General features: G+C 45.6%; 2 protein-coding genes and 1 non-coding gene across 4 annotated transcripts in view; 1 reads left to right on the top strand and 2 right to left on the bottom strand.

Moving 5' to 3' along the window:
• Positions 1–4,256: 4,256 nt before the first annotated feature.
• On the bottom strand, positions 4,257–4,340 carry Trnal-cag (transfer RNA leucine (anticodon CAG)). The gene has a single exon. It is a non-coding gene; the product is annotated as a tRNA-Leu (tRNA).
• Positions 4,341–4,837: 497 nt separating this feature from the next.
• On the top strand, positions 4,838–5,332 carry LOC125939916 (THAP domain-containing protein 6-like). Its single transcript, XM_049655443.1, has one exon. The coding sequence runs from the start codon at positions 4,838–4,840 to the stop codon at positions 5,330–5,332; it is 495 nt and encodes a 164-aa protein (XP_049511400.1).
• Positions 5,333–14,736: 9,404 nt separating this feature from the next.
• LOC119464468 (F-box only protein 3) overlaps positions 14,737–25,398 on the bottom strand; it is a 36,567-nt gene continuing 25,905 nt past the window's right edge. For both annotated transcript variants that reach the window (XM_049656409.1, XM_049656410.1), the window contains exons 7-11: positions 22,797–22,881; positions 21,116–21,238; positions 19,894–20,009; positions 19,165–19,278; positions 14,737–16,981 (exon numbers count right to left, since the gene is read on the bottom strand). In XM_049656409.1, the coding sequence (XP_049512366.1) occupies positions 16,866–16,981; positions 19,165–19,278; positions 19,894–20,009; positions 21,116–21,238; positions 22,797–22,881 (554 nt within the window). In that variant the 3' untranslated portion in view covers positions 14,737–16,865. The remainder of the gene's footprint in view (positions 16,982–19,164; positions 19,279–19,893; positions 20,010–21,115; positions 21,239–22,796; positions 22,882–25,398) is intronic.

The raw sequence follows: 25,398 nt of genomic DNA, 5'->3' as shown, positions 1-25,398 counted from the left end.
GTGCTAATTTCTGGCACAACGTGATTAGACCAGTGTTTATTCTGTGCTTAAAGAAAAGAAAGCTGGTGACTGTGAGTGTGCTTGGATCGATCGATACCTAAAGTCACAAAAGAAATGCTAAGCCTAAAGACACCAACAAGCAACCACAAAGCAGCGTATGTGCGCTGTATTTTCGGCGATGCGACGCGTATCCTCATGTAGAGTTTGTTCCACGCTGCGTGATTCGAGAGTTTTAGCGAGTTTTATACAGCTTGTCCGTGCACGCACACCATTACGAAATAGCGGAGACGTAGACGTAATCAGCAACGTCGGTGGTGCCATCTCGTGGCGCTGACCCGAGACGGAACGTACAAAACTATTACAGTGGAACCCGGATATATCGAATCTGAAGGGGATCACAAAAAATTTCGACATATAGGTAATTCGATATATAAAATACAAATTTTATACAAATCTATTCAAGGGGATTTTACTGCTGTTTGTTATATGTGGCTTCGATATATCCGTGTTCGACTGTATTGCATTGACGGGCTACGTGTTACTGAGTTGCTGCTTGCTTAAAGGCTTCGGCAAAAGCGTAATCATGGATGCATAGAGGGAGACTATATTATTTGCCTTTGGCGAGAACAGCATGGGACAAAAGAAAAATTTTGCTGACGCTTTGAGGTCGAACAAACCGCCACATGGTGTTACCAGTATAGCTGCTGCCATCCACACGTCTCCGGCATCTGGGTGTTCTAAAGTTCCCTATTCTAATATGCGATATATATATATATATATATATATATATACTAATTAGGTTTTTAACTCATCACCTTATTCTGGTTAATGAGCTGGTCTACTCGAAGATGAGGACATTACTTGCACAACAAATTGAAATGCATAATCGGGTAATCAACAGAAAATACTAATTAAGTTTTTAACTCATCACCTTATGGCCCATATTGGAATTTACAAATTGTAGCCATGGAGTTCGCAAGGCGGGTCCACTTGGAAACGAATTCTCAGGATGACACCGGTTTCGATATATTAATTCCCGAACTTTCCGGAGAAATGCATTGGCGTTCCAGTTAGTTTAACAAAACGTCGCTTTATGTATTGAAGCACAATATTACCTGGAACGCCAATGCATTTCTCCGCAAAGTTCGGGAATTAATATATCGAAACCGGTGTCATCCTGAGAATTCGTTTCCAAGTGGACCCGCCTTGCGAACTCCATGGCTACAATTTGCAAATTCCAATATGGTCCATAAGGTGATGAGTTAAAAACTTAATTAGTATTTTCTGTTGATTACCCGATTAAGCATTTCAATTTGTTGTGCAAGTAATGTCCTCATCTTCGAGTAGACCAGCTCATTAACCAGAATTGTGCTATCTGCCACAGGCAACCTTTAAAAGATTTTGAAGGTGTTCGCCGAAACACCTGGCCTTGGGTTTTCGTTTCAGCCGGCGTTGGAGCGCTGGTTACTGCGCCAGCTATAGGTGGAGCTTGAACGCTGAGACGCCTAAAATGCGCAGCTTGTGGTTGCCGCTTCGGTATTGCGTCACGTGCAAGCAGTTTTTTTTTCTTTCCCCGAATACGCACACGATATGTAAATAATACTAGCAATTTGATACGCCGTTCAATCCTTCTTGCACAATGTCCGCTGGAGCTGGCGTCATTACTGCAGTAGAGGTCCTCGCAGATAATTCCCCTGAAAAAAAAAATAATAGATAAATATATGTTGTGGGAAGGTTAATGAGCTTGAACATGAGTACATGCGTATGATTAGGCTATTGCTCTAGAGAGAAATAAATTTCATAAAGACTGCTCCTTGACGTAGTTGGTATTTGCTCATGGACATTTGCAGAGGGGCTTTAGCAGCTAAGACACACACACACACACACACACACACACACACACACACACACACACACACACACACACACACACACACACACACACACACACACACACACACACACACACACACACACACACACACACACACACACACACACACACCAATGTCTTCTTTGGCGGCAAATGCGACCTTCAGCAAATAAAATTCCGTCGGAATCAAGTCAGCGCTAGTCCTTGCTCTTCCTTTACTTGTCTGACTTTGCATCTCAATCACAAGACGGAAAATGGCAAGGTTGATTAATCGCATATTTTCTGGGCCGCGAGACTTTGCTCGCTCCCACGTGACAGCGCTCACCAGCTGCGTTGGGAACAGATGCATTACAGAATAACGCAATAACTCATGCTGTTCTATAAGCCAAAAAAAAAAAAAAAAAAGTGAGTATGCGTTTGGATAACGAGGCCGCAACTGCCACTGACGTGATGACGCAAGCGCACGAATGACTGCGCTCATGTTCTCGAAAGGCACTGAAGGAGCTATGCATTCCTATAGAGTTCTCACTTATCGACATTGTACTACAGAGACCGAAGCTGCAGTTCGTAACCTTTAGTCACTTTCAAGGTATACGCATTTACAGATACTGTAAATCCTTACTTTTTATCTTTCATTTATTCTAAAATTACCTTTTTTTTCTTGCTGCGTTCGGAGGACCTCGCGCTATCAGCTGACCTATCAGTGTCTCACATTTATTATACATATATGTGCATACAAAAGAAACTTAAAACGGATTCAGAAGCGAAAAGTGCGAAAAAAAAAAAAAACGCATTAGCCGATGAACGCGCTTTTAATCTGTCTGCAGGAACGAAATGAACGCATAATAAAAAAAAGTAAAACAAATGAAATGTTTATGTATGCTGGGGTATTGGCGCGCTGTAAAATGCTTGCGTTCAAATTGCCCGGCTTCCTAACAGCTCAACAACCCGTTGATAGCATGAATACACCGTCCTTAAGCCAAACAAGTACACGATGCACTAGTACTGCTTTCGTCACAGATTTATGCCGAAGAGTCACCTATCAACTACCCTTCAGCTTGCCATTCGCTTTCACATTATTGTCTAATCATTTTCCATGCATTCCCTCGGTAGTACACGTAAGACTTGCTCAGCGGTTCATAACGGCAACCTGGCCCGGCGGGGCTGCGAGCAAACGTCTTTCAGACAACAAGGCGCACTTATTGCCTAACAAATCAATATTCAGGAGAAAAAAAAATCGTGCAACTTCACCGCATTCGCGTCCAGCCAATGGCGTCTTATCCAGCGGAGCTTTGAGTGCGACCGGTTTTAAAACGGTTCCGAAGTCGGTAGTTGTGTGTCTGGATCCGATTGAGCTACATTCGTGAAGCGTTTGACGTTTTCTTTGGCGTCGGCGTTAATTCTACGACTCGGGCTCCGATCCCCATCGGCGGCCATTCCAATATGGCGTTCCGCCCTTCGTCCACGATGCCGGCGGCGTTGTTTTTTGTATGTTTACTTGTATCCCGAGAGTCACGTGGCACATTTTTTTCACTCGCGACGACGTTCTTCGTAATTTACCCGGGAACTAAATCACCGAATTTTCGATTTCAATCGCGACTACGCGACAGAATACTGAAAAAACGCGATTTATTTGCGCCGAGCGGCCATCTTGCGCGTAGCAGACGACGCAGTGCCCGGATGTAGCCTCGCGAAAGGCTCGTCGTCGCGGCGGCGCCTAGCCTCCCATCCGGGGCCGCTCTGCCGTTCCCATGACAACGGTGCCCGCGCGTATCGATCGGCTTGTGACGTCATGGCCACGTGACTTTTTTTTTTTTTTTGAGTAACGTCACGTATCGCGGAGCGGGCGGGTGGGAAGGCAAAGCAGCAGACAGGGGAAAAAAAAAAAAAAAGAAAAGAAATGAAAGAAAGAGGAAAGTGATTTCGGGTGCGCTGCGTTGGCTAGTCGATAGCGGCGATGAGGGTTGACACTCCGATCCCGGGTCGAGCTAACCGCCGCATGTCTCGCAATGATAAGTGCCTTTGGAGCCACGCCGATTTCGTAGCGAGGTTAGGGTTAGAGTGGCCTCCATGCGCGCTGTGCACATGTGGCAGATGTCGAAGCGGCTGGTCGCGTCGGCCATCTTGTGGCGACGGCGCGCAGCGTGTACAGTCCTCCCTCCCAGTTGAAACCCTCCCCAACCCCGTCCCCTCCTGTGGGGGGCCTTGCGGAATAAAAGAAAACGAATCCAAGCTAATACAAAGGGAGATGGGGCGGCTGCGGAACAGAAGATGAATGTTATAAATGTGTAGCCGACCTGTCATCCTGTGACGCAACGCGAAGCATGGGAAAGAAGTCTTAATACAAAATGCAAAAACAAATTTAAAATTAAAAAAAAAGTAGTGTCAGAAGTGGGATTCGAACCCACGCCCGGAAGACCGGACTGCGACCTGAACGCAGCGCCTTGGACCGCTCGGCCATCCTGACAACACGAACGCTGTCGAACACAAAGCGCTATTTAACTCATAGTAGCTCAATTTACGACATTTGTGGGATTATGGTATTTTTAGAAGCACTCGTTCTCGGTTGTGATTATGTGCTACAAGATTGTTGCGGAAGAATAACAGCACTTCTTATTGCTCCGTGGCATACACTGCAGCACGCAAAGAGCGATTGTGGCGGCCTCTCGTAGTATCTGGAGGAAAACAAATATGGCGCACGTGAAAGCTCGCGCTAACGCATTTAACGAATGAGCTACCTAGAACTGCTCTGATGTGGTCGCTCAGCTAAATCCTTTGTTAGCAGCGCTTTAACGACGCCGGAATTTTCATTCGGCTCAGATAATGCTTTCCACCAAATTCGCTTGCGCTGCCGCAACAAGCCATCGCATAGTGGTGCCGACGTTCAACTACTAGAACGACGACGTTGCTTTCCTGCAAAAACCCTCGGCGCAAACCCACACTCTGCCCAGCAGTTCTCGAAACATGCCAAAGGGCTGCTGCGTGCCGTGCTGCCCTTCGACGGAACGCCGTTGTGGCAACGCCATCTCCTTCCACGAAGTGCCGTCGGACGACCGCTATCGAGACGCCTGGCTGGACGCGATCGCCGGCGGCGACGCCGACGAAAGGGCGCGACTTCTAGCTAACGCCCGGTCCGTCGTGTGTTCGCTGCACTTCAAGCCGACCGACTTCAAGGTTGGCATGAAGCGCCGCGTTCTCGTGAACGCCGCCGTGCCTTCCATCTTTCCAGACAAGAGCGCCGTGTCGGCCCTGGAACCGCCGACGCGCAAGCGACGGCGACGTCGCACCACGGAGCCCTACTACTACTACAACGTACACTCCGTCAAGGGCGTGGAAGAGGTCGAGGAAGAAGACGCGGCGGCGGCCGCCGCCAACGAAGCGACGTCTCGCGCGACGGCCACGCCGGAGACGACCACCATCATGATACTGCCTGGAATGGTCATCCGACACGAGAGGTAGTTACCTCGAATGCGGCGCGTGTGTGTTGGTGTGTGTGCGAGCGCGGCCAGCGGCTGGAATTGGCGATGTGTGGAGAACGCCAAGTGTAGCACGGCCCATAGGTGGGTCCGACGCCGAACACCGACGGAAGGCTTCCAAGACCTTGTACACGTTGTGGTTCATACCTTTGCCAGCCTGCCGGAAAGCAGCATCAGTCAGCTTGAGATACACAAATGCGTGTTCGTTATCAGGCGCCTTATTAGCGTGCCTGCGTCATTTGCAGAGCTTAATTGTGGTAAGGGAAAAATAGGGGGGGGGGGGGGGGGTGCTACACAGCAGAAATCTCACATTTCGGAGAAGACACAGCCCTGGTTCTGTCTTTTTGCGGCGCAGTTTTGCAAACTTGGCACAATCAATCATCGTTCTCACTTTACGCAAGGAGGTTGTGTCATTCGTGATGCCCCGTCCTGTTTTGTTTGAGCTCCACTGTTTTCTAATCGGTTTAAGTTGCTCAAAGTGTTCAGAAGACTTAGGGGTGAAGGTGGTTAGGGGGACTTTCTCTAAAGCATGTCCAGAATGGAGGGCCATCTTTGGAGGTACGTGGGCTAGTGTTTTGTCAGAATGCTGTGACAGAGTTTGAAGTCGATCGATTGCTTTCCACAGGTGGAAACGTCTTGTGAAGCCACATTCTGCATGAATGTGCTGGTGTATTGCGTTCTTTTGTTGTACGACTCTTGTTGGTGAGAAAAAGTGTAAGTTTATAATGTTCTCCTTTGCTGCGGAAGCTATTACGCCGGCAGAGGCCACAACCACACACGCACAAAAAAATAAGAGACTAGCACAGTTCGTTTGAACGCAGTGTTGCCACCAGTAATGCAATTTTCGACTCCCATCCTCGTATTCTGGTGAAATGGTTCCACCGATATGGATATGTCCAGGTTAAACCTCATCACTGGTACTCATGCGGCCTCTGCGTCAGAGAGAGCGTTTCTTAGTTGGATGCACCAGTGGTGTAAACTATGCCTCCTGCTTTGAAAATATCTGTGCTGTTCAGCACTCCTGTGAAAATAAGTGTGCAGCAAGTACACAATTTCTAAGAGCCAGTGTGTCTCATCCTTTATTTTCTATATCTTCAAGGAAAGAAGCTTTAAAACTGCCAGCAATGTCACCTTTGTTCACTGCATATGCAAAAGGCCTTAGTTTGTACCTTATTTGTACCTTCCTGAAGATGCAGCGAGCGTTGCATGCATGCAATAATATATATGTATGCATTTGATAAGCCTGTTGGCCTGGATCTCAAGTATGAAGATTTCTGAGGACGATTACATAATTAGTGCTGTTCTCCATGAGAAAGTTGTTGGAATGTGCGTGTCCTGAATCAGAACTGCCAAGAATGTTTGCTTATTAGTTGCGCAAATGAAAAGTTCGTTTTGCTAGACTGTGGCATTGATGGCTCCTGTGTTGCAAGTACGTGCAGTCTTTGGAAATCCCACTGCACACAAGACCTCTCTGGACCCTGCGAAATGCTGCTTGGCCTGCTTGGTGATTAGACTGTGTGCGCACATTTTTTAGGAAACGCCAGTAGCACATGCTTTGCTATTCAAGTTGCACAAACTGCTGGGGGCATTGTTGTTGAACTGAACTTTAGTGTGTGGCCTGGAGCAGAAAGTCTGAGCAAGTCAGTGAAGACTTCGACCAAAGCCTTATTGTTGCACCATCAACCGAGGTTAATAATAAATCAACATGCACATGTGACGCCTTGTTGAACCTTTTTTTTTTTTTTGTCTGGAAATCTGACACATCCAACTTTTCAAATTGATCCCACAGGCTATGCAGAACTGCTCAGTGGTTCGCTATGGCAATACGGAGTTGGATAATGCTTGGCAAACTCTTGTATGTCACTTGTTTTAGTTTTCCTACCGCGAGAACACTGCCCTGCAACTGTCCAATTTGCTTAAGTACCACGAGCATGGGGCTGAGCTTTGTAGAATAACAAAAGCTAGTACAGAAGTGAATGATACTGGGCAGTGAGCAACAGAATGGGCATAACGAGGCAGGAGAATGGAAGCATGGAAATGAGAGCAAACATGGTTGGCTGATATTCAAATTTGAGATTGAAGTGGAGTATGGCAAGTCTTATAATGCAGAGAACAAATAACTGGTGGTTTGTGAGTGAAAGGGCGCTAAGGTGCCCCCCCAAAGTGTGCATTTCGATTGCCCATGCAAGCATTGTCTGCCTTTTCGAGCAATTAAGTAATCTACAAGGATTGCACAGCAACCTTGGTTCTCCACAAGAAAAGTAGAAAGATACCTATTAAGAAAGGGGTCAGCCAAGGAGACACAATCTCTCCAATGCTATTCACTGCATGCTTGGAAGAAGTATTCAAGCTCTTAGACTGGGAAGGCTTAGGAACTGAGGATCGACGGCGAATATCTCGGCAACCTTCGGTTTGGAGATGACATTGTCCTATTCAGCAACAATGGAGACGAATTACAGCAAATGATTGAGGACCTTAACCGGAGAAAATGTAAGAGGGGGGTTGAAGATTAATATGCAAAAACAAACAATGGTTCAATAGCCTGGCAAGGGAACAAGAATTCAGGATCGCCAGTCAGCCTCTAGAGTCTGTAAAGGAGTACGTTTATCTAGGTCAATTATTCACAGGGGACCCTGATCATGAGAAAGAAATTTACAGAAGAATAAATTGGGTTGGAGTGCATACGGCAGGCATTGCCAAATCCTGACTGGGAGCTTACCACTGCCTTTGAAAAGAAAAGTGTACAATCATTGCATTCTATCGGTGCTAACATATGAAGCAGAAACTTGGAGGTTAACAAAGAAGCACGAGAACAAGTTAACCGCACAAAGCGATGGAACGAAAAATGTTAGGCCTAACGTTAAAACACAGGAAGAGAGCGGTGTGGATCAGAGAGCAAACGGGGATAGCTGATATTCTAGTTGACATTAAGCGGAAAAAATGGAGCTGGGCAGGCCATGTAATGCGTAGGATGGATAACCGGTGGACCATTAGAGTTACAGAATGGATACCAAGAGAAGGGAAGCGCAGTCGAGGACGGCAAAAAACTAGGTAGGGTGATGAAATTAGGAAATTTGCAGGCGCAAATTGGAATCGGCTAGCACAAGACAGGGGTAATTGGAGATCGCAGAGAGAGGCCTTCGTCCTGCAGTCAACATAAATATAGGCTGATGACGATGATGAATGTAATTGTGCTATCTGCCTCAGACAGATAGCAGAATTCCATATGGTCTAAAAAAAGGACACCTGGTACATACAAGAATTTATTATCACCACCAGTGAATTATTGTGTACAATAAACAGTGGCACACCAAATTCCAAGAAAGGGCTACCTACATCGATGCCTAGGAACTCCTTTTCTGATAGAGCAATCAAAGGGGATGCTTACACAGACATCTCCTGAGCATGCAATCTCTGGTGCAACTGTTCATTGCACATGTCGTTTCAGTGGTGGCAATAATAACCATCTAGTGCGCTTTGTCGAATACAGTCATAGAAGTTGGCATGACTTGTCGTCCCCTTTGCCTGTCTGCCTTGTTTCTTTCCATAGTGTACAATGAATTAATGTCTTAGCAACGAAACCGAGTATATAACCTCATTGAACATTGATACCATTGTAATGTGTGAAATGTCTATAGCTCTGTCAATAACATATATAATTAAAACAGCCACTGACAAAACTTAAAAAGAAATTATGCGGATCCAACACATGTAGTATTAAAGTATCTATGTGAAGTGGTTTCATAAAGGGCCCTGAAACACTTTTTGAACATAAGGAAATGTTGCCGATCTGTAAACGAGGCTCCTGTGAGCATGCGAGTCAAATATTATTGCACTGCATGCCGCAGGGAATTTACAACCTCGTGCCAGTAACAGTGAAAAGTTGCTTGCTCTCTACTTCGCAATGCTGTCATCCAGCTATGTCACAAGCAGCCAAGCCCACCAACAGTTATTGGCCGATTTCGTGACTGCGAGAACACCACTCATACTAAATTGCTAATTTTGAGTTAAGTAAATGAAAGATACATGTGTCTGTGATCTCAAAAAGACCAAAAAGTTGTAATTTTATCTTTGCACTACTGGTCTACACACGCCAGTTGCGCGTAGCTGCGTCTGCCGAGAGAGAGAAACAACTTTATTTAAATAAAGATCGTGCTTGGTCACTGTGGGTGGAGCCCCTCTTCCAGGGCCCCACTGGCTATTGCGTCTGCCGAGTGTGGCCTCTCAGATGGCACCGGCGTGCTGTTTAGCGTAGATACCACACACGTGTGTTTGGCCACACAAATGCATTTCACAAATCTGCATTACCTCTGGCAATAGCAGCTTGGAACGAACTTTCAAGCCGCATTGTTGAAAGTAATAATCTGGAATCATTTAGAGAAACATTAAAAAAAAATGATTCCGTAGTCATGCGCACACATTGTTTCATTTGTACCATGTGACTTAACTGTCGTCATTCTCACTTCTTGCAAGCAGTTTATAGGTTACATGCGTTTGCAGTTCTTTGCCAGGAGTTTGACGAGCCGTGCGCGTTTCTGATCGTGCAGAGTGTTGTTGTTTGTTTGCTTGATGTTAAACGGCGTCTTTTCTTCAGTTGTTTGATTTGTTGTTAGCCATGTTCTCCTGTTTTCGCTACATGTTGTTTCTCTTACCCCCCTTCGCGCAATACTCCAGTTAGAGCCTGTGAGGTATGTATATAAATAAATAAAAAATACCGAGGCAGCCACAGGCTGGCACGATGAGTCCTCTTGTTGGCGAGACGATGGCAGCATGCGCTGGGGATGTATTGTGCGACAATCACCGCGGTGATACTATTGCTATCGCGTAACCGTAGTGCTGAACCAGCCAATCAGCTCATTGGGATTATACTCTTTGGCCAATCAGCGCGCGCCTGGTGGCGATACTGTTGCCGAGGCAATACTACTGCCGAAATTGATCGTCGCGGAATACGTCCCGATTGGCCTCTGTAGTATGGTCCCTAGATTATCTGTAGGCACCCGAGCGCCCAACTCGCGACGATGGCGCGTAGCACACGCCTTAACCGGATGTAGTGTAGTAGGGTGTGCTAGTCTTAAAGAAAAGGAAAAAAAAATGTGGTTGATCCCTCTTATATAGGAATCGGTATAGAACACGAAAGTGAAACGTGTCTTCACAGAAGTAGTGTAATGTTTATTGCACATTGATATATAATGTCTATTGGTGTTTTGTGGCTAAAGCGCCCTTAGGCGTTGATGCACCCACGCTGACGCCTGGTGGCACGTCTCCTCCATCACGACTACCAACGTCGATGACCATGAGCAACCATCGTGCATATGGAAGCTGCACTACGCTGCACACGCTAGCACAACGCGAAAGACGAAGCACGTAACTGACACACTAATACAACGCGCAAGACAAAGCACGTAACTGAATCGTCACCGAGTCAAATCAGCGCGTACAGCGCGTCGTAATTGCAGCCTCCGCGATCAACTTCAGAAACATTTTCAGAGCTAATTGCGGAGGCCACGCTCCGCTGTGCTGAGTACGGTGAACGCCACCTAGGTGGCGTTGGTAGTGCTTCTTGATGCCAGCGTCCCTTCGAATGCTGGCATCGAGGCGTCGTAGTGCTGAGACCACCGAAGCGTTCACTGTCGGTGCGCGTTAGTGTCATAATGCAGTACTTCTCTTTTCTGCTCGTAGGCGGCGGCACCGCCCCGAGCAAGAGCGCGGGTACACGGAGGAGTGTTAGATATATAAGGCGCGTCTGTGTAGCTCTCTGCAAATGCGTTTGTGGCGCAATGGGTTAAACGCTCGGCGATCTATCGTCGCGGACCGAGAGGTCGTGGGTTCGATTTCCTAAATTTTGCATGTTTGTGGAACTTTTTCTTCTGGTTTCTTTCTTTGTATTATGTTCGTGTACATTGTAAGCTGACGTATTTCCGTGACGGAAATACGTCAGTGAAGTCTTGGTGGACCCCGGCATAAAACACTTTCGTGTTAAAAGAAAAAACTTTTTGCCAGGGCCTCGTCTCCTTGCCATCCACCCTGTGTAGCTTCTGCAAATGAGTGGAGACAAAAACAGAGAGAAAGCCACGCATCGATGCGATAACTACCATTAACTTTGCTTATACTTTAAGGAATAATGATTCTAAAAAGATGCGGCAGGAGATAGATGGGGTGATCAGAAATGCTTTTATGAGGCGGCAGCCTCTGGACCTACTTGAATGAAATTTGGTGCATTTAATAGAGAAAATTGGATTTCTGGTGTCTGTAGGAAGAAGAATTTTTATGCAGAATGTTTATTTAGCTTCTGCATTTTGCTTACAAAAATTGCCAAAAACTGGGTAAAAAAAAAAAGGAAGCACGAAGTTCACAAATCGGTAACTGTTCATCAAAACATATGACAGCTCTGTAAACTAGATTCGTTAAAGCATATAAAGCGGGCAAATTTACAGTGAAATCTCGTTGATACGATACTGCATAATACGTTTTTTTTCTTTTCCCGCTAATACGATTTGGTTGGACAATATGTTGGATATGATTTTCGGGTGATACACTTTATTTTCCAGTTCCTGTGAAGATCATATCAACGAGATTCCACTGTAATTAATATATCCATTCATATCTTACTTGAATTTTTTCCAACGTTGCTGAGGGCTTTGCAAAAGTCTTACTCACATATTAGTGATGTATTTGAGAGCTATGTATAATACACCAATTTTGTCCGCTTAGATGTACCATTAAATGCAGTTTACAAAACTGTGATATCATTTTTCATTGCTTAGTTACAGCATTGCAAACTTGATAGTTTCGTTTCCTGAAAACTTGCGATTTTCAACAACTTTTATTAAAAAATCCACAGCCTAAATAAGACATCTGCTTTCAACAGTAACTACATTTTAACATTTCCTTTTAAGTGTAACAAACCTAATCAAATTCGGCATAGTGGCTGCCGAGCAAAACTCTTTCTTTGTTCCAATGTATTTAGATAGGAGCCACACGCACTCTTAAACGGCGTAGCACTGTAGCACATCTTCTGCATCACACGACTGTTGATTAGTGTCTCCAGGATCAGTTAACTTTGCTATTGCACTATCGCCAGGATTGGGCAACTTTGACGCGAAACCGACTAAGCATAAGCGCTATAAACCCCGGGGCCAGTGGCACACCGAAGGGTGGGGGGTCGCGTGTTGTAACCGCCCCCTGAGGACGAGTTAAACCCCCCCCCCCCCCCCGCCACGCGTCCAGCCCGATCGGTACAACATGTACCTTCAGTGCTCTGTTCACATTGTCATTACAATTCGGGAGGTGGCTTGAGGTCAAATTTTCCTGATTAACACAAACACTCTATCACCGACTTGTATTTATTTATTCACTATTACATTACTTCAAGTAAAATGCTGAATAAATAAACATCATCCTTGCGGTCATTATATTACTATAGTTATTAGGCATTTTATTTGCTGTTGGAGTCCTCTGGATACAGCAAGGAAATTGCATATTATGCAAAGTGCTTCTTCGCCCCCCCCCCCTGGCAGAGATCCTGGGTGTGCTACTGCCCGGGACAGACGGCATAGAAGGAACTATGCGCTTGGAGGCGTATGTTTGGTGCACTGACAATATTTAGGCACCGTTTGTTGTTTCACTGTGTAATTTTGTAAAGAATAGCGCCAGCCGCCGGCGCCCTCTTTAGGGGCAGTTAAGGTGGGGGCTACATATAAGCCGATTCTTGTACGAGTGCTGTCCTTTGTGTGAGCTAATCTGCAAGGCAACGGTAACAGCAGGGACGGGGTTCCGGGAGGGTTCACTAAGAAAGCTTACGCTTTAGAACAGAACCTGATGCGTTGAGATGGGGCGGGGACAGTACTCAACATTGCAGTAGTCTCTCATTCTAAACCAGAGTTTGTGCCAATGCAGCTGATGCTGAACACTTTGTCCACGGTAAACAACAGTGCTATGGGACGAAAGTGTCGAGCGCTGCTAGCAACTTCAGCAATGCATAACGCATTAACCGTTCCCGTTGTGTAGTACGTGTGAAATTTGCCCTGTTCACAACGTAGAACTTCGTACTGGAATTACGAGAGGGAAACGCGGTGCTGCAGGTCGTACAGGCACTCGTCTATGATGTAGCACGGCCCTGTCGAAAAAAAACACATTGCGGCGGCCTGCCACAATTCAACTGTGCTACGTGTCAGCCTTGCAATGTTTCTTTAGAGCAGCAGAGTGTTTTGCTTTCGCAATGACGTAATTTTCAGCATGCAAGGAAATCTTGACATTTCTGAGTAGGCAGGTCGCTAGACTTAGATGAACATCTTTGCAGCAATGCCCGCTAGTTTTGATAGTTTAGACATTACTGTTTACATGTGATGTTCCAATGGTAGCAATTCTCGGCTAAACGAGTCCGCACATTGCCACACAATTATGTGCGGTGGCAGATTAAGTTGATAGCCAAAAATAGGATAAACTTTATACAAATCCAAGTATTATACCAATCCAAGTATAAAAAGTTTCTGAATTTTCATTTTCTGAGCTATTCATCAATAATAATGGTGCTAAGAAACAGTATAGCCAATAGAAATACTATATTTTGCTACCAAATTGTTATTTCGTGAGGAAGCAAGTCTTGGCTCTCCTCAAGAACAACCCATAACTGCATTCCGCATCAATATATTGCACAGTAATTGATGCTTGCCTCACAGAACCAACCTCGACCTCAATAAAAACATCGCAGTGGTACCATAAACAGTAAACAAACACCATGGTATTTTTTGTGCACAGATATCAAGTGTATGAATTATGAAAATAACCTGTTTATTTATGAACTTTCTGCAAGTTCTGTGATGAACTTCCGTCATGCATTATTTAAGAAAAATATAGCTCAAAAATTATTTCCAATGCTACAATTGCTTTTATTTCATTGCTGAAAAGACAGATTCTGCTAAGTATGTTGGATTTTTTTTTTTTTTTGATTCTATTCTAGACATTATTCAATACATATCATGTATGATACATCATTCAGTAAGGTGTTGAATCTTGCAGGTGACAGCACATGCCTCAGACTTAAAATCTGTATCGTGGACGTGCGGCATGGGTTTCTAATAGTGCTTTTGCACCGGCATTTCAGATTGCAATTGATCTCGATTTGGATCAGATTTCTCAATCATGATTGGCTTCTTTTGTGCAAGCTGTGGAAGGGAGCCAATTGCGAGTGATAAATTGGATCCCAGTTGAAAGTGCCTCTCACCATTTTGCCAAGTCAATGTCTGTTTCACTTGGCGAGACAGTTCTCTTGGCGAGACATGTGAGTGAAAGTTTTCACATGCTTTGGCTCCGTGTAAAGTAACTTTCTTGACCACACTGGCTCTCATGCTGGCTTCTAAAAAAAAAAAAAAAAACACATCCAGGACACCAAATTGCAGACGTCTTTATTTACTTTTCTGTATTTACAACATTTGCTTCCCTTGTTGGTCAAAGGGTATGGAAAAAAAAAAAGAAAAAACGCACAGTGTCTATGCTGTTCACATCAACTTTGCATATTTTTACACAAATATTTTAAAACAGGCCCTTTCCTGGATAAGCTGGCGGGCCCGCAACGCAGTTTTGAGAAACTGATTGTGGCACAGCCAATATTTAAATTAGTCGCTGTGTATGTGCGGCCAACGTGTCTCGAAATGTGCGAGATGTTAACGCAGCTCCTGCAATGAAATCGCATGCCAGAGGAAAAAAAAAAAAAAAAAACGCAGAAAACACTGCCCGTACAGTGTTCGGCAAAAAGTGCAACGCCGAGAAGCAGGCTCGTCAGTCAATTAGGCAGAGGGCTATCTTTGACACCGCACGAGTTGCTCATGATATCCGCACATTATCAAGTAAGATGCAACATCTCCGGCACGCATTTAGCATGTTTCACGTCAGACAAACAGCCGACTTAGTTCTTCCTAGTTATGTACACATTTCATGCACATCCTTTACCTTATGGTTAGTGAAAACCACCCACAGGATGCACTCTAAGCTTAGAAAATGAGAACAATAAACTAACTGACACAATCAATTTGCTGACAAAGTAATGCACGACTTGAAATGCGAGCAAAGAACAGAGCCTCGTCACCACAGTTTGTCTCCTGTTGTTGCTAAAAACTATGAATCTCTGCACTTACAGGCGTGGCCACCTAGTGGGAACACGGGAGCCGTTACATCGCTCCGCGGAGCACCACCACTGGCGCAAGTCTTGCAGGTCAAAAACAGAAAAAAAAGCACCTATTATGCATAATTACATGGAAGTGCGACTTGCAACTGCTCCACGGCCAGTTCCTAACCACGACGCAGTCCGAAACCTATGTTTTAGAACCTGAACAAAGCCAGTGTTATAAGTGCAGGCAAAGCTGACAATTCAACAAACCAGTATAGTGCTTATCATGTTGTTTGCACTTGAATTCATGCTGATAGCATATATCAAACATGTTCAATCAGTTGCACACGTTCCTAGATTGCGCTAAAATGGACCAGAATGAAACGTGCCAACCTGTGTAAAGCTCTTTAAGGTCAAACAAAACACCTATGGTACAGAAAGCGTCGAAGGCAAGAAAAAAAAAAAGTAAGCTTGCACCGTTAGGTCTCGCAAGTTTGCAGTCAAAACTTGCAATAAATAATAATAAATCTACCCAGGTAACAGTGTATGCTAAAAGTCTATGAGGCTGTACTTTCAACACCTCATCTGCGTCTAAAACAAAACCTCTAGCAAGCTACGAGAATGTCTTTATGTCTGTATTGCAAGATGTGAACTTGGGATTTTAGCAGACCAATCTCGTGGGGCAGAAGGCCTCTTCCCGATATAACAAAAGAAAAAAAAAAAAGAGAGAGAGAGAGAGAAGCCTCGACTGATAGCTCAGAAAGGCTTTTTTATCTCCTAGAGACCGGCTTAAGAAAAACAGTGTGCGTGACACCACCTTGGCAGCTGCACAACCTTTCGTAGACGCTACCACTTCTTATCAACACGGCACCGAACAACAACTATTTCAACATCGTTGCTGCTGCTGAAAGCTGTCGCACCAAGTGTGTCAAACTCAGCTGCCCTGCAGCGCCACCTCTTGAGAACCCCTCAAACTAGAATAAAAGAAAATCTTCTGTTCACCGTTCTCCACTGTGAGAAAAACGATATTTATGCCAATGCACCTATCATGTGGGCCCAACACGCAGATAACTAAGCAAACACGCAAAAAAAAAAAAAATCCTATTGGTATTGCATCGCCATGCTGATACCACGGCCACGATGCACCAGATGGCCCGAAACATCCTGTTTTTATGCTTCAGGCAGCCAGTGTTAATCCCATGGTCACAACAATCAGTTTACTGGCGCCCTGACTGAACCAGAGCACGGCGGTTGTTGAGACAGAAGCAGTTTGGTGTTAAGGAAACGTCGCAGGGCCATGCCGTGAGTGACACAGAAGAGCAGACAGCATCCGCCACGTTGACTCAGCGATGGCAACAAGAGAGGCAGCAACCTTGACGTGTTAAGTCGAATCGGGAGAAGGCAACGGGCATCACTGCGCCTTCTTGACGGCATCCCGTTGCCGCTTGATGGCTTCTCGCTCGGCCGACGTGACGTACGGTAGACACTTCATGTTGAACACGGGACAGTGAACCTCGGTCATATCGCCTGGAACAAAATAAAAAGTTGAAGACCTCAGAGGCGTTAACGGACTGGTCGCTCGTGAGTCGTAACAAGTGATCAAGGGCCATATTATGTAATGATTCTTTTAGTTTTCCATTGTTTCTGTCCTTTGTCATTGGATGGCATAACGGTATGCCCTTTGTTAACGCCAGTGTTGGCCACTTGCTGTGATAGGTGGTAAGAAATGAATAGGATGGAACAAAAGGAATCCCAAAAGGAACCTGGTGTCAGGTTAAAGCATGCTTGGCTAGGAGGGCACTGCAACAGGTTGCTGTGATATATGTTGCATGAGAGAGAATATTCGTGAAAACACTCGAAGGAAAGTACCATTAAATCGAGCTAGAGCAGCAGATTACGCGTGTTAAATAGCAGATGGATTACCTCTACCAAGAAAGAAAGTTTAGAATGGGAGAAAACAAAAACGCGAGTTCTCTAGTGTCTTATGACATTTGACCGCGCTATCAGGATAGATGATCGCTTCCCTGTGTTCTTTCAGGGAAGTGAAGCTACACCCGATCATGCCCTTTTCCCTGCGTGCCATGTGGCAAGGTGAGCCAACTGATGCCGATCTAATCTTCACCGTCTCATTCTTACGAGAAAGTAACATGACCCATGTGTCCAGACTTGCCATGGACTGCAAACCACCCTTCTTTGATTGCACGCAGTAACGGCAAGCGTGGGCAAGACCGGTGAGCCAGAAATGTTGAAGAACACTTAAGGCCACGCCGGCCCTTTGTTGGGACGTTCTTTCACCCAATGCTACATGTACAGTCGTCGCCAAAAGTTCACGAGGCACAAGTTGCACGAAAAAGCTGGAATTCCACTCAGTGCGGGCATGGAGCCCCTAGGGAAGCATGGGTTGGTTATGTGCATTACTGCAGGCTGCAACTCCCAATTCCACGCTACGTGCCAAGGCTTAGTGAAAGTCCAGCCTTTCCACAGATCCTGTGCACCATAAACACTTTTGATGCTGGTAGTGCACATTCTTTGCATGAAGTCCTCTTTTCCCAAAGCACGAGCTTCTGTCGCTCAGCAGCTCTGACCACGATGTGTCGGCCCTCGCGCTGCCACTTTGAACACCCTCGTCGGGTACACACACGCGACTTCGCGAACAATGCACCACACGGGTGGTCAAACAGGCATACTCCAGGAACCACCAGAAAGGAACTGTTTCGTCAAAGAGGTGCATCAAACGTGGGTCGCAGGTACTACATCAGCTACGCTCACTGTGTTCATTGATCTTTTGACAGTTCCTTGTCATTGCTAAGCAACAACTTAGCTTACGCGAATGGCTCCCATACATGGTGTTTGTAAAGCGTCTTCCAACTCCAGTTCGCCGAGAAAGCGACACAGCATTGCACATGCAAAATGATGATGACTGATGGGATTTAAACACACCCAAGCAACACACGGCCTATAAGGGATGCCGTAGTGGGGGTGGTGGTGTGCTGGACTGATTTTGACCAACTGGCTTTTTTTTTTAACATGCGTCTAAATCTAAGTGTCCAAGCGTTCTTGCATTCCACCCCGCTAGAATGTGATAGGGGCCTGGTCTTTCGCATTGGCTGTTGTGCAGCAGTGGTAGCTACGGCTGGTACGATCGTAGACAACTTTCTGTCACTGCGACAAGTAGTGCGGCAGCATTTGACAGCAGCTTTATAGATTTCTTGGAAAAGACAATGAATCTGAGTATCTGAGTGATCAGATAGTAGATGTGGCAGTTTTGCATGTGTCAATACACGAAAGGGCAAAGCGAAATAGTAAAATGCAAACAAAACACCGAGTACAATAGACTGCCCTTATAACACAGCGCTCGGGAGATTTCGAAATCATTGGCTATACAGGCGACCTCGTTGTAAAGGTCGTGCACCGCGCAGCTCAGCTCACAATACAACTGGGACAGAATTATTCCTTCGTTACACAGGTCATTTAGCTGTAGAGGCATTGTTCTAGACTGTAGTCAATTATGCCTAATTTCAATACGAGTGATGCTTATATTCTCTGTTCCCCAGCTTGAACAAATGTGAAATAGAGACTGTGGGGGACTGTTTTCAGAAGCACTGTCGCGTGTGCATTTCACTTTCGTAATCCTTTTCCCTCACTGACACAGAAAGCTGTTTGTGACGAGTACGGCGCGACCCCTTCCGCCCTCATTTATCTTTGCTCACCAGTGTGCAGGTTGCGCATGACAAAGTGCCCCTTCATGTTGCCGAAGGTGGTGCTCAGGCTGGTGCAGCTCACCCAGGAGAAGTAGGCGCCAGGGCTCATCACGGGGTACTCGCCTGCATGGCACGGACACGACACACACACGTGACGATGGTTCCCGTCACCAAACGAGACAAATCAATATTTATGTCCATTTTAAACGGCAAATAAAGGTACTGCAGAACAAAAGCTGTCCGGGACAGCTTCACTAAGGTGACTATATTGGGAAATAAGCTACAGCAGATACACAGTGTTTGGCCCATGTTACTACAGTATAAACATACTAGTGTGTGCTCTGGTCTGAGCAGTAAATGTCAAGCTAACATTATGTAACATTTCACTGGGCGTTGACAAACGCTGATCGCTTTCCATCGGTCTCATCTTGTGCACCATGGAGTTGTGATGCCTCCAACGGCACTCATCGCTCCAGCATCGTGAGACGCCTGGTAACACCAGCCTCTTTGAGCAATCCAGTTCAAGGATTACAATTGTGCAATCTGCCACAGGTGACTTTTAAAAATTAAGTGTAGTCTAAAAAAAAGAAAGAAAAATAAAAGAGCCGGTACTTATTTGTTTATTACTATTTAACCCAAAATGAGGCGAGGCAGAAATCTATCAACTGCAATATGCCAGGCAAGCGGCAAAGAATGCTCCACATTAAAATGAAAGGTTACACAGCAGCCGCTACTTACCCACCACGCCTCGGCCGTCAACACGCTCCTCCAGCCCATTCTCATCGGTGATGATCCAGTGGCGCGTCTCCAGCTGGCAGCTCTCGCGGTCCGACGCCTCCTCCGACATGGACATCCTGGGTTTGAGAAGTGAGCAGCTAGGTCGGGTTACACGATCGCACGTTAAATCACTTGAAGCCCTGTGTTCAAGCTCACTTGTAATTGTCAGAAGAGCTCCAAGTGTGGGCTTAACAATGCCAACGCCAGGCAAAATGAAGAAGCCGATGCTAAAGTTGCTGTTTGTGATAAAAGGTGCTGGAGGGAGAGCACATAAACTAGCTTGAAATTTCTTCAACTGCCCATCAACTATTCTTATTTAGTACTTATTTTGCTTTAGTTATTCTGTGGGAAGAGAGGCATTAATGTGAGGCGTGGATACATTTCGTCTAAGAACAAATCAAGTACAAAACATGTTTGAAATACATGCCACAAGTTTTACGATAGGTGTTAAGGAGAAGGGTAGTGCAGTCGGGGATGGCAGAGAATTGAGTAGCATGATGAAATAAGGAAATCTGCAGGCTTAGGATGGACTCAGTCGACGCAACACAGAGGTAATAAATGAGTTGGAAAACCTGTAACATTGCTTTCCTGCAATGCAAAATTTGACGCACAACGGTGGTGCGGCTTGGCCTTGCTGCAACTGTTAGGTACAACATAGCATCTCACATGCTCGGCTTCTTCAAACGCCTGTGCTGCGTGACCGGAATCCGCTCGTGGCAGGGCCATTCAAGAGGAAACATGGAATCCAAAGGGCGCGAAAGCGTCAACGGAGGGGTTACAAAGGGATCGAGCCACGATATGCAGGCGTCTACAGAAGCCAAACATGCGCCAGCAGGCGCTGCACTGCACCTAACATGTGCAGCAAGGATGGGTTGCGTTGCGATAGTGCCTGAAATTTCGCAGTGCGTGTAAAGCTAACCTGCAGGTTTTTTTAACTAGTCCGTAACATCACCATGTGTTTCTACACGCAGTACTTGCCTGCTTACTATGCCAAATACTATCGAGAAGCCCCTTAAGGGAATTGATTCCAAAAGTACTGCACAGACATTCACGCGCCTGCACAGCCGACGACCACAATAGACACAGTGATGATGAGCTGGCACCTCCACCTGAGCCGCGATTGCTAGAAATAACTAAGCCAAAAGCCTTACTGGACTTTAATAGTTAGCGGGGCTGCACTCACGTGATCCGGTACGTGTGGAAGAAGTGCGGGGGATTCACGCTGCTCAGCTCCGGCATGAAGCACGTTGCGACGGAGACGGTGATGTTGTCCGTTGTCAGCTCGCAGCCTGGCACGTGGTAGAACCTGATGGCAAACGTTGGGCAATGTGCCACATAGCTGGCATGCAGAAAACTATGCTCAATGTGATGAAATATGTGTGTCACACAAAGGGAGAGAGAAAAAGTGGCACCCGCTTGGTTGCTTTCTTCGTCTTATCGTATGTGCCATGTTCCACACCTTCATCACAAACCAACAGTGCGCGAATAGTAATCTTTGTGACCGAATCGAATATGAATTGAATGGTGCCAGATGTGAATTGAACTGAACTGGTTTCTAATAAAAGGAAAAAAACAAAGAAGAAGGCTCTTTCTAGAATTAATATAAAATAAAGTTAACAACTTAGTACAGTTGAACCTCGTTATAACGAGGCCGTGTCTTCCACTAAATTTAATTTGCTATATCCGCAATTCATTACGCACTAATATCGATGGAAAAACGAAATTGAGATACGCTTACGTGAGAAAAGCGCAAGCGTGATGCTAAGTGTTGGCTTTGCAAGCCAACCAGCAGGCGCAGTGTTCTTGGTCATTCACTTTCGGATATAAAATTGCTTTCGCAACATTTCACGTGACTAGCAACCGACTCGGTGTCAACAGGCGATGGCACACCAGTCATGTTGGAGCCCAGCAACACTCACGCCCACTCGCCGACTGATCAACTGCACGCGAACAACACCATGCGGCATGACACATGAACGCTATTTTACCTACAAATGTTAATTTAATGAAAAAAAAAAAACGATGTAATTGTTGTCTGGTTTCCAAGTTGTCTATGAATGCCTCTACATTCGCCATGAGGAGCTTCTCAAGATAAATCCGTATTTTCCCAGTCATGTTCACAGCCTCTGCAGAGCTTATAGACGGTTCTCTGCTGAAGAAAACGCGAGCAGTAACCAATAATGTGAGGGCCAGTAAGCGAACTGTGCGCTTTCCAAAGCATTATAAAATCGCAACCCAAAATTGTTTAAATCCGTCATACAGTGGACTAAATGTAATGCTTCACGAAAAAAGAAATTGTTCAGTAGGAGGTATCATTTGCAAAACATGTTATGTCAAGGTATCTTATCAACACAAATAAGTGCTATTTCAGAACAAGGGCGCTTTTTTTTTAGGTCTTGATCTCAACTTGCAAGTTTTTCCTTGATTACATTACCTGTGTCAATCTGCTAGTGTGAAAGCACCTTGGGAGATTGATATGTCATTGAAGACAACGACGATCGGCTGCCGAGATAATGCGCCACAAGTGCCTGCAGAGTCATTTTGCTGTAACTTGTTTGGCGTTGACACGTTTGCTAACACAGTACTTATTTGGTTTCTCCGCAACCATAATTAGATGAGTTCTATTGGCAGCATCTATTAGAGAGTATAAAAGAAGGCACCTGAGACATTGCCCTGCCTACTTTGCTGGTGAATTAAAAAGGCAGTCAAGGACTAGAAACATTAACTTTCTGAAACCCTTTACACCAGCAATTTCGAGTTCCTTCACCTCCTTTTGCTTTTAACTGCTCAAACTTAACTGCACCAGGCCATAAATATCCTGCACGCAGACGCAGTGAGTGAGTCAGTGAGCAAAGAAACGGTACCTATAGGGCTGGTTGTCGACTACCACAAACTCGTTGTTTTCCAGCATGTCAGCGTAACCCGTGAACCATTCCTGGAAGGACCGGGCTGAAAAATCAAAATGTAAAAGGAAGGATGGATATAAGTATAGTTGTGGGGCTTGATGTCCCAAAGCAACATATGGACTATCAGGGACGCCATAGTAAGAGTTTCTGGAATATAGACCACCTGGTGTTCTTTAGCACACATCTAATAGGCACACAAGCATTTCAGCATTCCATCCCCATCGAAATGCAGCTGCTTGAGACAAAAATGAAACCTGTAACCTATTGCACAGCAGCACGACGTTATTGCCACTTAGCCCCCATGGCAGGTAGGAATCAAGCTTGCACTTGAATGAGTGCATGAAATCCTAGGCACAGTCAAACCTCGATATAACGAAGTTGTACTTGCAGCGAAAAACTTTGTTATATTGAGAATTTCATTATATCGAGGTTTCATTAATGTACAAGCCAATGTACAAGAACGTCTGAAATGTTTCATGCTGAAACCATTCGTTGTTAGATTTTTTCGGACTTTTAGCTGTGGCCGCAGGTCCGAAACGGCATTGATCGAAGCTGCAATCCCTGCCATGTTGAGAGAAAGAGGGAGAGATACAAGCTTTAATGACATGCTCGAGATGTTAGCCAGGCTGTTCGGCTGACATGCTACCCCACGTGCTGGGTGACGATTATGATATAGTATGTAATTACGTATTCGACGTATTCGGCTGCACATCGGTTAATTCGGACAGCTCTCGGAGCTTGGCAAATGCGGAGCGCCGCAAAAAAGTGAAAAGGCGCAAAGCGTCCAACCGAAATGAAGCGGCGGAATGACAGCAATGACAGAACACTTCGTGCCTATCAGTGCCTTTGAAGCCTTTATTCCTGCGTTTACCGTCCACATAACAACGTGTTGGCCGAGTGCGTTCTTAACTGCGTAGTTGCCGTCCATCATCGCGTCATAGCCACCATGGTTTTGTCCACAGTGGTTACGACGAACAGTAGTTTCATTTGTCTTGGTGCGCATGTCGGCTGCGTGCCTTCAAAACTGCGTAGTCGCCATCCATGATCGTGTCGATAGCAGCCGTAGTACCATCTGCAGTGGTTGAGGCAAATGTAGTTTCGTTTTGACTCAGTGCAAAACTGAAGAGCACCGGCTACATCGTGATAGACGGAAGATCTGTTGGCGATCAGCTCATTGGCAAAAAAAAAAAAATAATTGGGAGGTACGTGTCGTAGTGAAAAGTGTGTCTCAACTGAAGGCATGTGTCGCAGCCGTGCTGTAAAGGAAGTCGCAAGGCCATCGCCGCTGCGAGAACCAGTTAGTCATGAGATGATGAGAACTGCAGCTTCCGTACTGCTTATGAGCAAAATAGATACAGGATTTGCTCATTCATTCATTAAATAAAGGTGTTTTGATGTAAGCATTTGCTTATTGTTTTCTTGATACCCTTGATAATTGGACATTCGGTTAATTCTGACATTTTTTTCGATCCCATGAAATCTGAATTAACGAGGTGTTACTGTACAGTTGCGTGCAAAACAGTGCATTTATCCATAACATTTTATCTCACAGCCTCAAACCAGTGCTCTCGCACGCCAATCCGCTGGCAACCGTAATAATCATTTTGTGCTGTCATTAGGCTTAGCTACTTTAACATTCGCCATCGAGCTACCTGCTGTTCAGTGTCATGTTTTCCATTTAAATGATTCGCCGATGTTGGCATTGGCGCCGACTCCGCCTTCCTCATCCTCGCCGATGGTGTCGAAGCGCAGTATTGTGATCGTAAATCGCGCCGCATCTGCAGAGTCACCAGGTGGCATGCGGTTGACCTGCCTATCCACCTCGTGCCCTGGTATGGTGGTGCCAATGCTCTGCTACACCCAGCGCCATACGTACACTTAGCGGATGCTTCTTTGCCAAAGTGCCCAAGGTGTAAACGAGATCTCAGTTAAGCCAGTGCTGCGCCCGGCGCTTCCGTGGCCTAGAAAATAACTAGCGCCACCACTTAACAATGCACGACAACTACTTCCCTCCTTCGCAACGCGCTCACTGCCTCCTCAAACTTTCCCGCTCTATGCTTCTGAATTTTTTTCCCCGCTACTGCAGTGCGCCACCAATGGGATACCTCACCTTCGTCATGCAAGGCATTCTGGTGTTTATATTGTGTTTATGCACTTGCCACAGGGAGGACCGTGACCCTTGGATTCGTTAATCTGATCTCGTGTCGATGCGGTTGATGCAGTGACATCTGCCTCGATTGTGTTGGCGCTTTTCCACGGCTCCCAATGAGCGCAAGAAGTGAAGACAAGATGGACTCACGCTAGACAACATCATTGTTCCGTGAGCGATGTCTCCAATGTAGCGACCTGTTTAGTGTGTGTTTTGTCCAGATTTGAGGTTGTTGTATGCAGAACAGCCCTGCTTATCCAAGACAATGTCTCCGGCTCAGCTCTTGGCATTGCACCAATTCGATTACTTGAATGAAGGACCTGGTAATACATTGTGGGAACCACCGAAGTGACTTAAACCCATACGACTGCGCTACAATAACAATGCCACTCCGGTGATTGCTGTGCGCAT

The sequence above is a fragment of the Dermacentor silvarum genome, chromosome 9, assembly GCF_013339745.2.
Source record: "Dermacentor silvarum isolate Dsil-2018 chromosome 9, BIME_Dsil_1.4, whole genome shotgun sequence".
Classification (NCBI taxonomy): Eukaryota; Metazoa; Arthropoda; class Arachnida; order Ixodida; family Ixodidae; genus Dermacentor; species Dermacentor silvarum.
This window is presented reverse-complemented; position numbering and strand designations above follow the sequence as displayed.